At 44.3% G+C, this 19,355-nt stretch overlaps 1 protein-coding gene across 1 annotated transcript in view; it reads right to left on the bottom strand.

Annotated features, from left to right (window-relative positions):
- PIP5K1B (phosphatidylinositol-4-phosphate 5-kinase type 1 beta) overlaps positions 1–19,355 on the bottom strand; it is a 181,006-nt gene that overhangs the window by 4,506 nt on the left and 157,145 nt on the right. Inside the window, exon 14 of the mRNA XM_083186062.1 lies at positions 14,123–14,237. Coding sequence (XP_083042188.1) covers positions 14,123–14,237 — 115 coding nt within the window. The remainder of the gene's footprint in view (positions 1–14,122; positions 14,238–19,355) is intronic.

Below are 19,355 nucleotides of genomic sequence, written 5' to 3'. Positions count from 1 at the left end.
ACAGCGGACATATTGTGCATGTGTCACGGTGCCGCTCTGGGCCTACACAACTCATTGGAAGTGAGCAAATGACTCTGTGGGGGTGTTGGTATTAGCGGGGAGTGGTTGATAAAATGCAGACGTGTCACCATTCGCAAGCTGTGTTCCTTCCCACTGGCTGCAAATGCATGTTTTACATAAACATCCATTTGCATGTCAGTGGGAACCTCCCACATCTTTTGATGGTCGCAGACCATCGAAAGATGTGTAAGGTTGCATGTGAACACACGCGGCCGGCTGAACGGACCTGAATAAGGTCCTATATCCGCAATATTAAGGGTTTCACAACCCGGTATCCAGTCAATAGGTCGACACCAGAAGGTCAACTTGCACAAGGTCTACATAGACAAAAGGTCAACATATACAAAGTCGAAATAGACGAAAAGGTTGACATGTCGACACATGAAAAAAGTCAACCTACACATTTTATTTAACTGTTTCATTACTTTAGCAAAACAAGTCATGTGAGGTTGACACATTGACCTTTTCATGTGTCAACCTTTTCCATATCGACCTTTCGCATGTCGACTTTTTGCTGTCGAGCCCCTCTCCTTTATTGCCAGCATTCGTCAGAACCTCCCCGCTAGCAGAGAGGGACTCCATTAGACTGCGAACGTCTCACACGCATGCGGGTCACAGTCAATAGGCGGCGGGACCCTGTCCATCTCCGCTTCAGAGGGGGGGGGGGGGGGCGGAACGGTGGGGGCAAGTGTTGGGGACTGGCGGCGAGAGCTCCGTTGGAACTGGGCGCCCTCCATCTGTACACCACACCAGGTGATCTGACAAGGACAGTTTTTCAACCGCAGGAAAACATAAAACAACTATTATAGTCAGTGCACAAGGATCAATGATGTCTATTAAAAATCCGATCCACTAGTGCAAAGAACGTAGTAGACCTCTCTGCGTCCAACGTGAATTGTCATATAATTATAAGTTAATCTACTACTAGTTATATAGTAGCTATCAGCATCACTGTTACTACTGTGAAAGAAATAGAACTTGTATAATTAAAATAATTTTCACATTAGAGCCAGACAGATGTTACACAACTTACAGCTGTTGGGAATTTGCATAATTTCTAAGCAATTTATATTCACAAATGTCCTTCTTAATGGGAGGAAAACCTAAAATTGTATTGTATTGGCAGCAATCTAACAGTAGGTGGCATCATTGCCTTACTGGGGATGAAAGATATTTAAACAGAGGTAAATAACGCAAAAAAAACCCCAACAGTTTATATATGGTTTATATATGGTTGAGTATCCCTTATTTAATTTTTTTTTTACATACTCACCTGGTCTCTCCACGTCCATGGTGTCCCCTTGCGCTCATGGCAACCATTAGATTCATCTTCAGCAGCATCTCCAAGGAGGCATTGATGGCCGCCGTGGCCGTGGTGCAGGGGGTGGGGGAGATTACAGATAAGGCATATATTTCGGTTTTGGGATATCAGGATAAGGGATACTCAACCTGTGTGTGTGTGTGTGTGTATATATATATATATACCCTCAGGACGAGCGTAAGACTCGAAACGCTGGTGTCGGTCATTACCCTATATACAATAAAGGGTACTTGTGTATTTTGGCGGCGCCCCTGATGTCCGTCGTACGATGAACGGATCGCATCGCATGCCATGCACCCGATGGCATGCGATGCGACGCGATTTTGACCCCCTATACGATCAAAAATCGTATAAGCACCCTAATGGGTGCTTACAATGTTAAATGCACTCCCACGCCACCCCCCCCACTATAAACGTGAACCCGAAGCGTGGCGAGCGCAGCGAGCCCGCGAGGGGCGGCGGTACGCGTCCTACGACCTTTTCATACCCCCACTATCCACGTCGGCGTGGAGTTGAGAATAGAATAGTGTGGCAAGCGCAGCGAGCCACCGAGCCCGAAGCGTGGCGAGCGCAGCGCGCCCCACGAGGGGACGCGGATACCTTCACAGGTAAACGCGTACCTTCGCGGGCTTCACAGGTATCCGCGTGCGCTCACCACGCTTCGGGCTCGGTGGCTCGCTGCGCTCGACACACTATTCTATTCTCAACTCCACGCCGACGTGGATAGTGGGGGTATGAAAAGGTCGTAGGACGCGTACCGCCGCCCCTCGGGGGCTCGCTGCGCTCGCCACGCTTCGGGTTCACGTTTATAGTGGGGGGTGGCGTGGGGGTGCATTTAACATTGTGAGCACCCATTTGTGTGCTTTACATTGTATAAGCACCCATTAGGGTGCTTATACAATGTTTAATCGCATCGTATGCCATGTACAATGGCATACAATTTGAAAATTGTATGCCATCGTGCACTATCTTACGATATCGCGTCGCATACCATCGTATGCGTTATGGTATGCGATGGGCGCCGCCAAAATACACAAGTACCCAATAAAGCATTAAAACTTTATCAAGTCTCCGAGTGATGCCTTTGCCGTTTGCTGTATTGTTGGACTGTGTCCTGGGAGGGCGCCGGAGCAAGTTGCTTGAATTGTGACCAGTGGAGTGCCGGACACAGATTGAGCAGCTCCCGTTGGAGCTGCTTCTGGCGAACAAATCGGCAACCACCAGCGCTGCCATCCGCCGGAAGAGGGCACGCATGCACAAGATGCTCACACGTCCTGTTCCGACTGAGCCCTCCGCTACTCCCCGCACCCCCCCTAACCCTGCCCGTCTCCCTGAAGCAGAGACAGGCAGGGATTCCGCTCCCTGCCACCGAGTGACTGGGACGCACGAGCGTGTGAGATGCTTGCACATCCCTGTCAGATGGAGCGCCTCTCCGCCAGGGCGATTCCCAGCGCTGGCTGAGAGAGGCTCCATCTGTATATAAACAATTTCCAATGCACTCACAGTAATCCTCCTTTGATGCTGGGATGCTGCTGCATTTGCCAACTAGTGGCTTTATAGACAGAGAAATTCAGAGACAGGGCACTCAGCAATTTCTTCAGTTGCAATAAAGTTATTTATTCCTCATAGTGACTGCTCATTAACTAAGGCACAGGATTTCAAACTCAGTCACCTCACAGAATCAAGTAAAATAATTAGTTCCACTTGGGTATATTTTGCAATGTGTCAGTGACTAATGAATGCACCTGTGCACCTGCCGGGTGACCTGGAAAATGTGAATGGTGTGGGGCCCTGAGGAATAAATAACTTTATTGCAACTGAATAAATTGTCTCTGAATTTCTATCTCTCTGTTATATATATATATATTTACATACACGGCAGCTTGGTAACCATTCAGTATGTGTATATTTCATATGTACAGTATGTGATTTCACATAGCTTTGCTGCCAATTCTTCACTCTAAGCTTTGTATCTGTCAGAGTGTTCTTTGTCATAACAGTAAATATACACTATAAGGCACGCCATGGACTGATTGTATACAGTATCTATCCAAATGCTTGTTTCCATGGACTTACTTTCTCTATATGAAAGCTAGGGATTACAACCACAATATACTTTAAGTATTATCTCATTTGGGGCTTTTTGACGGGCGTTGGGGTTGTTTAAGGCTTATTACAGGTTGAGTATCCCTCATCCAGATATCTGTTATCCAAATTATTCTGAAAACGATAGTTTCCAGAATGTACTTTTGTTGTTGTTGCTAAAAGCATTACTGGGGACATCTGTAACTGGCACTACTGGGGACCTGATATGTAACTCTGGCACTACTGGGGACATACTACAGTATGTAACGGCACTACTGGTGACATATGTAGCACTACTGGGGACATAATATGAAACTGGCACTACTGGGGACATCTGCAGCTGGCAATACTGGGCATATGATATGTAATGGCACTATAGAGGATATCTGTAACTGGCACTACTGGGGATATGATATGTAACTGGCACTACTGTAGACATGATATGTAACTGGCAATACTGGGGACATGATATGTAACTGGCACTACGGGGGACATGATATGTAACGGCACTACTGGGGACATCTGTAACTGGCACTACTGGGGAAATGATATGTAACTGGCACTACTGGGGACATTATTTGTAACTGGCACTACAGAGGACATGATATGTAACTGGCACTACTTGGGACATCTGTAACTGGCACTACTGGTGACATGATATGAACTGGCACTAAATATGTGCAAGTAAATTATTGGTTAGCATTCAAATTCAGTGTCTGAGATTGTATACTTTGTAACTTTGTTTCATTTTTAAAAACCTTGTTTCATGCTAAAATTAAGTCTATTTGGGTGTATTTCATGTGTTTGATGTGTTAGTACAACATAAATGCAAGATACCTCGTTGAAATTTAAAAAAAATCTGAAATATGTAATAATCCATTATCCAAAATACTTCTTGTCCCAAGCATTTTGCACAAGGGATACTCAACCTGTACTTCTTTGGGCAACTTTCAAACATCAACACTGAATATAAAATGCAAGGAAAGAAGTGACGCTGTGTACCCAGTACACCTACACTGTTACAGAGCACTGCAATTACTGACTATTGTTCCCATGTGTACAGATTTACCTGAATTGCTGTTTACTGTAATATAACCCTCTGTAATAACTTAATAAATCACAATTACGTTAATCAGTAGTGTGAGATAATGGTAAAATAATGATTAGACAGCTGATTTCTATGTAACCTCCTTAGTTGCACGTAGAGAACATAAATAATCTCCTTATTTGACAATGGCACATGCCCGCTGGCATTTATTACATGCATTATACTAGTCTTTATAAATCTATTAAAAGAAAATCTTCACCATGCCCACTAACATTATTACAAGTACTTTCTAGCAAGGCTATCGCTAGGGGTGGGTGAGCAGTACCAACTCCCGAAAATAGGTACTTTGGTGCAGCACCGTCACTACCCGCCGGCACTTGCATTTGCCTTGTAGGTTGCCTGGATCACGCCACAGGTTTGGCCACTTGCTCATAGATCTGCCTAAAGCACCCTGACTATTTTGCACTGGGAGCCCTTCCCTCTGTCTCTCTGTATGACATGACATCATACAGTTTATTTTTTTTTTTGGGGGGGGTGCTGAGCTTTCACAGGACAGTGCATTGCCCAGCGACAGCTCTACTTATCAGTACTGCAGTATTAATACACTTTTATTCAGTTATTTTGGAACTTACAGATGGTGCCGTTGTCAGCCGGCCTGCCTGCTCGCCAGATCTCATCAGCTGGAGCAGGCTGGTGGACGGCGGGGAGTGGGAACAGAAGCCTTCCCTGCCCATCTCCGCTTCAGGGAGACGGGCAGGGAGCAGGGGCAGAGCGGGGAGACGGGTGGAGGGCTGCGGGGTTTCCGGGAGAATGGGGCACGCCATAGTTGCCAGATCATCCCTTTAATAAGCCCAACATATAAATTACACAGGTTCTTGACTAATTTTCAAACTTTTCAAATGTAATGACAGCTGTATGGTTGGGAGGTGACAGAGTTCAAGAGTTCATACCAACTGTCATTACATTTGAAAAGTAGTCAAGAACCTGTGTAATTTATATGTTGGGCTTATTAAAGGGATGATCTGGCAACTATGGGTGCGCGCAAGTGTCTTGTGCGCGCTCCATTCTGTCAGACTCCGTCGGCTGGCAGGGAGGGGCAAATGGCAATAGAGTTGCCAGGAGCTGCTCTAATGAGAGCGGCTCCATCTGTATGTCGATGCCTACAATAAGCTCTAATAGCACTTCATCAGGTAAAATACACTAATGCAAAACCATCTAAAGTTAACCTACTGACTACACTCCCTGGGGGAGAGTTATCAAGTCTCTGAGACAGAAAAAGTGGGGAGGCAAAGTACCTACCAATCAGCTTCTGTCATTTTGCAGATTGTGCTAGAAAATTGTCTGAATCTGATTGGTAGGTATTGTATCTCTCTCAACTTTATCTCTCTCCAAGATAAATTTTCCCCTTTCTTTTCACATTTGCCATTAACAGCGTTTTCATCATATCTTAAATGTATACATACTGTATTAGTATATGGAACTGCTCTCTATAGGCTTTATGACAATTGTACTTGTAGATAAGCACAGAGCAAACAAGATAATTGGTGAAATGTAATAACAGGAATTTTTTTTTATTTTCCGGGTTGGGAACTACTACTACACACCAGAAGCTATTTTCAGCTGCAAAACAAAGAATTTACTATCATATGGCTGAGGCTGGGAAAATAAGGCCGCATTTGACCCTTAAACTGCCAAACTGCTGAGAACACTGTCTTGTTCTATTTACATTTTCTAAAATCCAAGCCTCTTCAGTATAGCTTGCAGTCTTCTAGGGAAAGGTAGGGTTACCCAGAAAAAAAAAAAAAATTGGTTTCAGGATAATAATATCAAATTCCAGTGCAAGCACAGTCCATAATTGTTGCATGATGGTGCTTGTAAAGCTGCAAAAACAGCATGCATACAGTACTATAACTTATACTGCATGATTGACAAAAGGTAAAAGAGGCTGCTTCTGATTGGCTGCACAGCTATTAAGTAGGTAGGATCACAGAGAGAAACTGTGATGTAGCCACGATGAGTCTGTGTGTGTGTAGGCCTGGATTTCCCACAGGGCCCCAAGAAATCTGGCCCATAATCCATCACATCAAAGGCTGGCCTCTAGATACATTATTTAATTTTGATGTCAATAACACTGTCACTGAGCTCTGTAACTGTTGCTCTGAAAATGTTTCCAAAGGACCACTACACTCTCTATTATTGCAATGTGTTGTTCCTATTAATGCAATTGTTTTCTTAACTACAAGGCACTTTTGTCCAATCCCCACCTTCCACAAAAATAAATCAAATAGTGTGCTTAAAAAAGAATGAGGGAGGGTCAAAAACTGGTATCTTGCCTTTTGCCCAAGAAGTCTGAATCCGGCTCTGTATATACTGCTCATAAAAGTGCCATATAGAAAATATATAACAGATATACACAGTCCTACACTTTTCCCACGGAAGATAAGTGAATAGCAGATGTGAAATCCATAAGCGGTGTACACACTGCAGCGATAGCGGCTGATATTGCTGGGAATATGATCGCTAGCGACCATATTGCCAGTGATGGGAGTGTGCCCTGGCGATAATTAGCTGGGTGCGCTCTCTAGTTTTCAGCCCCGTTTTAATTGCTGGTTACCTCTGCGGCATCGCCGGCAGAGGTTTGTTTTCATCAGCGACCATGTCTGGTTGCCGATGAAAAGGGGGCATTGAGCGATATATCACTCGGCAATAAATTGCTGGGCGATATATCGCCCCGTGTGTACACACCTTTAGTTTTAAAATAATGGGTTTATTCAGCCCTGATTGCTGAGTTGCTAATTTGCAGAGCCCTACAATCCGGTAATTGCCGCCCAGCCAGAGTGAAATCCAGTCCTGTGCAATCTTGTGAACTGATGTGCAAGGCTTGTGAAAATATTGCAGCCCTGCAATTAGCCACAAATCCATATTTAAGCGACTCACCACAAATCATTTTTTCAGTGTGTGCAGTCTGTGCGTAGCCCAGGACTTATGCTGGGTACACACCAGGACGACTAGGGCCCGATCCCCACAATCTCGATCCAATTCCGATCAATTGGATGTAGATTGTGTGCTGATTGGGCCCTTTTCTGACCTGCTGTGGACCGATACCGATCCGATGCGCGGTCCCGTGGGTCGGTCGTTATTGAGATCCTACCTGCTGCAGGTAGGATCTCAATGACGACCATACAGCCGGGTGCGGGTCGCCATCGGATCGGACCCGCTCACGGTGCACATCGTGAGCGGGTCGTGCCCCCCCGCATCACCGTGAGCGGGTCGGATGAGACACTGACGACCCGCTCACGATGTGCATCGTGAGCGGGTCGTCCTGGTGTGTACCCCGCATTACTCAGCGGCTGCTATAGGTCAGGCTAATCGGGGGCTGGAGCTGACATCACATGACTTGCCTTCAAATGCCTGCATTTTTCCTGACACTTCCAGAAACCATCCCCAAACGCTGGCTTTCTGTCAACTTGTGTATGGCCAGCGATAAAAAAAATAGCAGTCTTCGAATATTGCTCAGCCTGCAAATTCTAATAATATTTCAAATTATTTGCAGGCATTCTTTAAATTTTACATTTATTATAAAAAATAGCAACTCTAACTGAGCTGAACTTCATCCCTTCCAAGAACTGTATGTGTATTATTAATATTTTCTTTCTTTTTATCAGAGTATTGCAGAATCATTCCGAATGAAGTCATTTGGATGTGGCATGGGAGGATATACAGTACTATTTGACTAATGCTTTTCTTCACGCTGCTCGTTATTTGTTATTCAAACCTGACTTCATGCTAGTGAAAATAAGGAAGGAACTTGACTGCCAACACCCAGAATATCCTGGAATACACGTAGACAGAGAGCAACAGAAAACCTTCACAGATTAACAGCAGGGGCGGTGGTTAACATCTCACTGTATTATCTCTCAGCTCCAACTGTAGCATATTATGGACAATTCTGACAAAGGGAACATACAGGAAAAGTACACAATCAGAGAGATAAGTGGCAGCCAGTGTAGTGTCAGAAAGCAGCATCAATAGTCTACCTAGCACAGCATGTTTGGATGTGAGACAGAAGGGACAGAAAGAGCTAGCTCAGGATAAAAACTGTTGGTGTGCACACAGCACTTTACATAGGCTCTGTGTTGTTATATAACAGATCACTGATGGCGGGCTCTGTTAGCTTTTAGGATTAACTGCCTCAAACATAATGTTGTGCTGTTGCTCAGATGAAGGATACATTACATAGCACTATACTGAGCTATGCATGCATTGTACTGAATATACAGCAGGGTTGCCAACCAAGAAAATCGGGTCCCCCATCCGGCCCCCCAGAAAGGTGGGCAACCCTCCTTGATACCGCCGCAACCCTCCCAAATCCATACCTCCCAACATGACCCTGGACTTCTCTCTTAATTTAGAATTGCCATCACCTGTTTTAAACAAGTTAATTGCTCAGAAAGGAGTTTCACCACAGGTGATGGTAATCCTAAATTAAGCGGGACGTTCTTGAGAGGGTTATGTTGGGAAGGGTGTAGCTCATTAGGTCACCAGCATGCTAGTCGACAGCCATTAGGTCGACATGCATTTAGGTCGACATGAGTCTAGGTAGACATGGGTTAGGTCAACAGGGTCATTAGGGCGACATGGGTTAGGTCGACAGTCAAAAGGTCAACATGGGGGTTTTCACATTTTTTTGTCCTGAATGTCTACACAGTCGACATGTATAGTGAGACATAGCACCGCGTCTCCTCGCATAGCACGCTGGCATGGTGCCTCGCTGCGCTCAGCACACTATTTTATTCTCCCACCACGCCCTAGTGGATGGTAGGGCATGAAATACCGCCTGTCGGCACATGTCGGCTCAAAAAAAATGTGAGAAACCCCATGTCGGCCTAAATGCATGTCAACCTAATGACTGTTAACCAACATGCTGGTGACCCAATGACCGGATCCCGTTGGGAGGTATGCGAATCCGGCCTGGCCGCAGCAGTAAATTACGGCGATCCACAGCTTTTCAGGTGGAGGGGCGGGCTAAAGATGCAAATTGTGTCATTTAGCTCCACCTCCTCCTCCTAAAATTGCAGGATTTGCAGTACTGGGGACGGGGCTTGATGACGTCTACATCAGACCCCGCCCCCCAAAGTGCTGTTGACATTTTCCGGGCTTCTCCCAGAGAGGAGACTTTAAAAGTAGGCAACCCTGATATAGAGTAGGGAAAGTATACGTTTGGAGCTGGATGTCATTTGGTTCAGGATAATTTGCCCCGCATTACATTATACCTTACTTGGAAGACACTAATAACAGGCTTGTATTTAAATAAATATGAAACCTAAGGCAATTCCATTACTTGCTCTTACTAATTCCCATTGTCCTCTGCATTTTATTTTGTATCACCCAGTGTGTATGAGCCTTTAGCTTTCTGCCAACTAATATTCTTCCTAAGGGGCAGATTTATTAAGCTCGGTGAAGTGATAAGCTGTCTGGTTTTTATCACCAGCCAATCAACTCCTACTTGTGAAGTTACATGCTTGGTTTGAAAAATGAGAGGTAGGAGCTGATTGGCCGGTGATAAAAACCAGACACTTTATCACTTCACCGAGCTTAATAAATCTACCCCTAAATCCTTTTCCATCTCCTAGCTTATTAATAAAAGGGCTATGATAGGGTCCAAGACTGATCCCTATGCTAATCCCTATGCTAAATCACTAACAACATTATCCTAGTCTGAATATATTAATTTGTCATCTAAACTTAAACCAATTTTCTACCCAGCTACATACTTGTTATGCAGTACCTAACTTTAATGTGGGCTAGTAGCAAACAAACATATCAAGCGAGCTACCAAGACCCAGTTGGTACGTTACAGCCTTAAAAATGTTTCTCAGGCGTGACCTGCCCTTTATGACACTACACTCACATTGTGTTGTCAAATTAGATTCTACAACATATTCATCCCTCAAGAGTCGACTCTGATATTTACCCATAGCTGAAGGCAGGCGCACATGTCTCTAACTACCTGTCACCATTTCTGCCTTTATATATGTATACAAGTTTTGTGTTGGCAATCTTGTGAAAGTGCTGCTGCATGAGGAAGTCATTAAATATAAGTGGTAGTGGTCTATCTATTAATGAACTGTATGTATGGAATTGTGGATTTTGTTCATCATTTTATAGTAAACAAATAAACACTATTTTCATTTAACAGTGAGCAAGAGGGATTTCTTGCAGTCATTATTGTTTATCACTCTTTATCACTTTTTGAAGCCTAGTGCACCTGGCCCATAGATTTATATATACACATCTATCATTATTAAGGGGTACCAGCCTTATTTTTGGTGCACAAGAAACAGGTTTGTTTATATGTATGTACTTTACATAGCCCACAATTCCATCAACACACACTATAATAAGCATCCCACTAGCACCCAGTTACACCTCTTTACCAGTAACTGGAGATGCAAGCAAAATTGACTTGCAAAGGCGTATTTAGACTTCATGGGGCCCTAGGCAAGATACCGGTTTGGGGCCCACATCCCTCAAACAATACATAGCACTATATTTTTGCAGCTGATTGTACAGTCTACCGATAACTTATCAGCTGTGTGGACATCAGCACTGCATACAAATCTGAATCAGGCTGTAGGGGTTAAATTTACTAATATGGGATGTTGCCCATAGCAACTAATCAGATTCTAATTCTTATTTATTTACCACCTTCTAGAACATAATAGATCAAATCTGCCAGGTTGCTATTGGCAACATCCCATCTTCAATAGAACTCCCATCTTATGCCCCTTTCAGACCGCACTTTTTAGCCGGTATTTTGACATTTCTTTACCGTTTGAAACTGGTAATTTGTGCAGTCTGAAAGGTGCAGAGTGAATTTACTGGCTCTATAAAACTGGTATTTCTAAACGGTAATAAAGCAGGGTCCTACTCATTTCAGACCCGTTTTTTTCCATCCACTGTATTCTGTGGGTTTAAACGGGTTCATTGTTGTGAAGGGAGAAAAACTGCACTGAAATACCGTTTAAAGACATGCGGTGTGAAAGGGGTTTTAGCTGGCAGACCCGTTTTTAGAAACATTTTAAAATACCTGGTCAAAGCCAGTTTTGTAGTCTGAAAACAGCATTAGTAAATTTTACCCTTGGTCTTTCTGAAGTAGGCTTAACCCTTGGAGTGCCAACATCTTTGTGTGAGATATGCAAAATATTCTCTAAAAATGGCAGCGTCGCTCACACTTGTCATATACATTCAAATTAAAAATGTTGTGTAAAAAAAAAAAGATTATATTTCCTGTATAAAGAAACCATTACAGGTCATTATGATGAATAAAAATGTGGTACTCTTTACCTAGAACGGCGCCGCCGATCAAAATCGTGGTCATCGCGGGTAAAAATCGCGGTAATCGCGGTAATCGCGGGCATCGCGGGTAAAATTGGATGGTCGCGATGCCCGCGATTACCGCGATCACCGCGATTTTCCCATAGGAAACAATGTTAAAAAGCCTGATTGACCGCGATTTGACACTTAAATGCCTCAATGGACCCGATTTTGGCATATAAATCAATGTAAAATGGGCCACACAGCCCAAATAGGGCCAATGAACCGTTAAATGTCCCCCCAAATTTTTAACGCCACCCCACGATCCACGCCAACCCGAAGCGTGGCGAGCGCAGCGAGCCCGCGAGGGGCGGCGGTACGCGTCCTCCGACCTTTTCATGCCCTACTATCCACGTCGGCGTGGTGTGAGAATATAATAGTGTGGCGAGCGCAGCGAGCCACCGAGCCCGAAGCGTGGCGAGCGCAGCGAGCCCCGCGAGGGGACGCGGATACCTTCACAGGTAGACGCGTCCCCTCGCGGGCTTCACAGGTGTCCGGGTCGCCACGGACACCTGTGAAGCCCGCGAGGGGACGCGTCTACCTGTGAAGGTATCCGCGTCCCCTCGCGGGGCTCGCTGCGCTCGCCACGCTTCGGGCTCGGTGGCTCGCTGCGCTCGCCACACTATTATATTCTCACACCACGCCGACGTGGATAGTAGGGCATGAAAAGGTCGGAGGACGCGTACCGCCGCCCCTCGCGGGCTCGCTGCGCTCGCCACGCTTCGGGTTGGCGTGGATCGTGGGGTGGCGTTAAAAATTTGGGGGGACATTTAAGGGTTAATGGGCTCTGTGGCCCATTTAACATTGATTCCTATGGCCAAATCGGGTTGATTGAGCCATTTAACACTAAAATCGGGTCCATCGCGACTTTTAACATTGTTCCCTATGGGAAATCGTGAGCATCGCGTCGCGGGCATCGCGGGTGCGTTTATGTGCGGCCGCGACGCGACCGACACGATTTTTATGTTTTACATTGATTTCAATGGCAAATCGCGGGCATCGCGTCGGTCGCGTCGCGGCCATACATTAATGTACCCGCGATGCCCGCGACGGGCGCCGCACTAAGTAAAGAGTACCAAAAATGTTTGCTTGGCAATTTTTACACCTATTTTGACAAATTCACTTGGCACTTAAAGGGTTAAACTGGACACTAGTAGAAATAATGTATCTGCAGAGGGATTGGGCAGAGTGTTCTCCATACACGCTGCCCGATCCGTCAGGAGTCACATCACAAATGGGCGGGTGCCTGTACATCATATATATCAGGCACCAGCAATATTGTATTTTTAGTAGATATTTTGCACATCTCTCACAGAGCTGCACAATAGTATCTGAGCAACCCAACTAAATGGGAATACTTCAGAGGGGGACACAGATTTGCTGTACTATGTTCTCTTGGTAAATAGTATGAATGGACCGAATAGATTTATTTGACGTTAATAAAGAATGTTCCATTTGTAGCATCACTAGCTACTTACTTGCAGGTAATAAAGTGAGTGATGCTTGCTGGAACTGTAGGCCTGATTCAGGTCTGTTAGCAAGGCTGCAATTTTTGCAGATGGACAAAACCATGCTGCACTGCAGGTGGGGCAGATGTAACATGTGCAGAGAGCGTTACATTTGGGTGAGTTATTTTGTTTCTGTGCAAGGTAAATAATGGCTGCTTTATTCTAACGCTGCACTTTACATTTCAGTTTGAACACCCCTCACCCAAATCTAAAGGTGCGTACACATGGATAGATTTGTCCAACGATTCAATCTCGTTAACGATTTCCTCTGAACCTCCTGCACAAACGATTTGGTGACAAATGATGAACGATTGAGCAAATGATTACACATGAAATATTGATCTTTAATGATGGTGGAGGGAGAGGGAGCCAGTCAATTAGCCTTACCAAATCGTTTATCGTGCATACACATGAAACGATTGGTACACATCGTTAACGATTGGTCGCTGATCTTTCTGCATGCAGGAAAGATCAGCGACCTCTACCAACGACCGTCGGGTACTCGCATCGTTCGATATATCGTTCATACACATGGAACGATTTGAACGATTGGTCGTTTCAATCGATCGGGAACGCCCAGATCGTTGGCCAAATCTATCCATATGTACGCACCTTAAGTCTCTCTGCACATGTTATATTTGCCTCACTTGCAGTGCAAATGGTTTTGTCCTTCTGCAATCTCACAGTCTCAGCCAACTATGATCGTGATCATAAAATACTCACTAAGTAGACATCAAAGACGGAGACATTGTCATTGTCCATTTCTAATGTGCTTTGTTCAGATGTCTGGTATGCACTGTCTTCTAGAGTGAATGTTGAACTTGATGGCAGTCCTCTCCTAGAAATAGGAAAAAAGTAATTTAGAAAATAGGTATTGATATAATATATATATATATATTAATGTAGCAGTAACGTAGAATATATTGTCAAGGTGGGCTGTGACACCTGACATGACCTTTGAAGTGAGATTGCGGAATGGGAATTGTTAGCTAAGCGATACTTACCGAATGGGTTGGTCCTACTGAGGACAGAGCTATTGTGCAGGGACCAAGTTGTTTTGGTCTGGTTTAGCTCTGTCATCACTCTAGGGGGTCAGTCCAGTTCCCTACAAAGGTTGCCAGGTGGAGGTGCATGTAAATGCCGGCAACGGCATTCAAACTTGTACCCCTTGCAGCCTGACTTATAGATTTTTATCTTGCATACTTATTGGGTACTGTAAGTGCAACATTGAGCCACCTGTGAAAACATTGCAGGGGATCGGATGTACCCCTAGGATTGCTACAATGTCTTATTCCCTTGGTTACACCTCTAACATTTCTATGGTAACCTGATATTAATTCTTTAGTATTCCGAACTTAAACTACAATATTGAAATGTTACAAAAATGACTGGAGGGCAATTTTTGAGAGGTGTAGCACATGGAGACACTTGCCGCAAGGATCTTTCTCATAACCATACCGTTGACATGGAATTCAGGTGTTAAAGACTGAGTTCAGGGGCCATGAACAATGCCAGCCGAACTCGGACATTATTTTCAAGGGGCAATTACTATCAATGCATGGTTTTTGGCTTGTAAATGATTGCCCCTTTAGAAAAAACGTCAGAGTTCAGCGGGCATCCTGCAGGGATGGCGACATCGGACTCTATTGCACTTGGTCCGTAGTCTATCAACCTCAATGGATACACTTATGCACATTAATGCAGTTTAGGGCAATATATTTTCAGTGAATTCCTAAGGGGACCTACAATTAGCAAAAGGAATATGGCAGGTAAGTAAAAGGTCAGGTAAACTCATTTTATGGTATCAGAGCACCAGTGTAATGTTCGTACACCCTGTACAATACAGTAATCCTTCATTGATCACTGGGAAGGTATGACTCATCCTACAGCATTGGTTAGGTGAGTGTACAATAGTGGAAGTCACAATAACAAGAAATAAGGTACATTTAATAAGGTATATATGAGTTAGCGTTCTGAACTAGTAAATAAAAGAGACTCTAGTACACATTCCAATACAAAAAAACTCTGATTATGCTCACATAAAAAGTGATCCTTTTAAGTGATTGATGGTATAGGTGTTGCTTATTTGTACACCTGATGTGTACATTCATACCAGTCACCTGAAAGCGAAACAGAAGGTAGTGCCTCCACAGTGGCACTGGGTGACACATAGGTTGGCGTCCCAGTGACTCCCCACATCTTGGAGTATAAAGATTCCTTATTGCAGCTAATTTTGGGGATAAGGAATCTTTATTTCTGGGTGCTGGCTGCAAATGATAATTAATAAAGCCTTTTTTTTTATTACAGCTCGAATAGAGTGTGATAAAGTACCATCCAATCATCTTCTGCATTACATGTTCCAAGTTCTTTAAAAAATAAGTAAGGGTCGGATAAATTAGTACAGTATCTCTCACAACTGTGTTTCTCTCCAATCTTTGATAAACCTCCTCCTAAAGTTTTATTAAAATAGTCCTCTCTTTCTATAAGTCATAGGGGGTATTCAATGCTGGACGATATCTCCAATCGTTGGAAATATCGTCCGTTTTCGACAAGAATAGGTTGGATGTACATTTGACCTATTCAATGTCCGTCCCAATATTCCTATTTGTCTTATTATTGGAAAATGGGCATGCTGCTTTCAAAAAGCATGGGCATCCCCTCTAAACAAGAGTGGATATGAAGCTTGTCCAATGCCTGTTTCCAAATCCTGTACTCAAGAAATACATAGAAGAAATGCACTTCTGAATTGATAGGTTGTATACAAAGTATTTTCGAAAATGCCTCCCAATGTGTGTGCTGACTACTACAATATGGAAGGGATTGCTGACAGCTGTCTATAATGGCTGATAAAGCGTAACAATAAAATTATCCTACACAAGCGGAGAGATGTCCTTTGCCGAAATACAAAGGACAATGTTAATAAACCCCAATATGTACACTAGGGGTAGTATTCAATGCCGCTGATTCACAGCTTTTTACAGCGAATGTGTGCAATTTTCGTGCTCCACGGCGTATCTTTTGACTGAAAAAGTGATTTGCCCTATTCAACGCTCAAAATCTGCCGCCGACGAACAGTGAATGACGGCCAATTCGCCGCCTGTTAGTCGACGAAATTCGCTGCTGTTTTCCAATGGGTTTTTCACTGTGATTCACCGTGAGTGTATTCAATGCTAGGATTGCAAATTGCTTTCAGCGTGATTTTCGCTGTGCTTCACCGTGTAGCAATCGCCATCTTTTTAAGGTGAACTGGAATGTTATCTTTTAAAATATAGGTCATTTTTTTTATTTGGTGTCAAAAAAATATTCTGTGAAGGGGCATGCTATTTTTGGGCTATGTGCGTGCTGCACATGAATATATATGACATTTTTTATTTATTTTTTACACATAAGCCAGCAGGGGGCGCGAGCCGCTCATTAATATTCACTTCACACTGCTCCCACTCATTACATATGCACGAGCGGTAGCAGTGCAATGGCTCCCTCCACCGCATCCCTTGCCAGCTCTCCGTGGGGGCAGCTGCTGCTGCCCGTGTCCCCAGGAGCCCTCCTCCCCCCATATATTCCAGCGCAGGCAGGGAGACTTCCACCTGCCTGCCACCGTCCCCCGGCTCCCTGCGGCTAATTATAATTCGCCGTCAGGGGCAGCGAGCCCCTGCAGCGTTGAATAGGGCGACAGGGATGGCTAGCAGCGAATGCTTCAGCCCTCTGGGACGCGGCGATTGTGCAGCGAATCCTAAACAGCAAAAAGGTTAAATCAATTTTTGTGCATTGTTCCTCTTAACATACATTAAGTTTAAGGCAATATTTTTAGTTTGTGGAGGCTGTTTCTTTGTTCATCTGGTAGCACACAGCTATATATGGTACAATGTACCAGAGCAAAATAAGGTTATTTTGCATTGTGCATAGTAAATGGCCAGAGTGTATGAGTTTCTGTTTAAAACGATAGTCATGGGTTATGCACAGACTGTACACAATGTAAAAATCATTAGGTGATGAGTGAGTTGCGAATGGGTTTGCAGCAAATCGCAAATCTGCGATATTTGCCATTCACAGCCTTGCCCAGGGCAGGATTTCACTCAGACTGGACGGCGGTTATCCGAAGGGCTTTGCAAATTAGCAGAGAAGCGATCAGGTCTGAATAACCCCATCTGTTGGGCTGCATTAATTTCATATGTTCCAAAAATGACTTTCTCATAACAATAAACTATTGACAGCTGTTCTGGTGTTTATTATTAGTGTTAAGTTCCCAGCTGTTGTTTGTAACATCACATGGGGCCTTATTCTAAGTCACTCTTTCTGACAAAATCCTTCTTAGATGGACAAAACCATGTGCACTGCAGGTGGGGCAGATGTAACTTGCGCAGAGAGAATTAGATTTGGGTGGGGTTTTACTTCAAAGTGAGATCTATATTGCAGTGTAAAAATAAAGCAGTCAGTATTTACCCTGCACAGAAACAAAATAACTCACCCAAATCTAATTCTCTCTGCACATTTGACATCTGCCCCACCTGCAGTGCACATGGTTTTGTCCATCTAAGAAGGATTTTGTCAGAAAGAGTGAACTAGAATAAGGCCCATGCTTTGGTCACAATTACCTCTAATCACCTACATATACTAAAGAAAGCAACTACAGTAATTCTGCAAGGCAAAGGTCTGTATTTATGAGCTCTCTGCCGTCCAACCCTCCCTTGGTAAACAGAACATTAGAACTTAACATGAACAGTGACATCAATAGTAATCATGTGATATTGTGAAAGAGAATTTCCTCTTTACTGATGAACTAAGATACATTTTTATGCATCCAGTTAATTATATGAAAGAGTATTATTTTTATAATACATATTTACACAGCCAGTGTGCAAATCTTCACAGATTATTTACATTTGTAAATGAGGTGTCATTTTGAAGAACGTGAGAAAGAAAGGCAGCTTGCTTATAGCTGCTAGATCTGTGTGCAGTTTGGATGTGCTACAAAATATGTGTGCAATGCAGATTTGTTACAGATTGTCATAAAGCAGCATGTGGACAACATTGCGAAGATGGGGGTCATTCAGATTTGATTGCAGGGCCGCAAATTCCCCGCAGCCAGCATCGACCCACCAGTGAAATCCTGCCTTGCAGGTTAATGTGTTCCCTATGCGGATAGATGTGTACAATTGCTAATCTATTTGTAGTAATGCAAATATGTTTAAAACCATTTGTAAGCCTCTCACCGTCAAATGATTTTTACACTGGGCACCAGTCATCGCAGGCTCAGAGTAGCCAGAGACTTACTCAGCAACTGCAATGAAAACAGGCTGAAGTCACACACCGTCCTCTAAAATACTTGGGCACACCTGCATTTTCCTTGATACTCCCAGCTTTTTTTTCTGGCTTGCCTAGCATTTTTCCTGGCACTCCCATGAAACGGCTGGTTACCACCCCTCAGAACCGCCGACAAGGGGGTGCCAGGGGTATAGCTGTCCTGTGCCCCGGCCTCTGGAGTGGCCCGGGCAGCTGCCCACAGTGGCACGGCACCCCCCCAACCCGTACCCGCACAATGCCACCGGCGCCCGCAGCCAGCACGCACAATGCACAGTGCAGCTTGCAGAGCGCCGAGCCTAGGATACAGAGAGACTTGGCACTCTGCAGGCTGCAATGTGCAGTGAGTGCTCCGAGTCCCGACGCCTGGAGGGCCCCTACATTACTAGTGGCGGCCCTGCCACCCCTAGATGCCTACTTCCTGTCAATCACTTTGTGTAAGGCTGGCGTTCCAAAGAAGTAGCAGAATTTCATCGCAGGACAGCCTAGTGCATGTATACTACGGGCCGTACACATGCACAGTCTATCAATAACTGTCCGCTGTGCGAATTTGTGAATTACCCTTATGTCTCTATAAACCTGCACCATTAAATGGCTTTTATAATGAAATGTCATGATATCAGAGCGTTCAGTAATTATACTCTCTGTGTCCTGG

The sequence above is a fragment of the Crinia signifera genome, chromosome 1 (genome assembly GCF_055691185.1).
Source record: "Crinia signifera chromosome 1, ASM5569118v1, whole genome shotgun sequence".
Taxonomy (NCBI): domain Eukaryota; kingdom Metazoa; phylum Chordata; class Amphibia; order Anura; family Myobatrachidae; genus Crinia; species Crinia signifera.
This window is presented reverse-complemented; position numbering and strand designations above follow the sequence as displayed.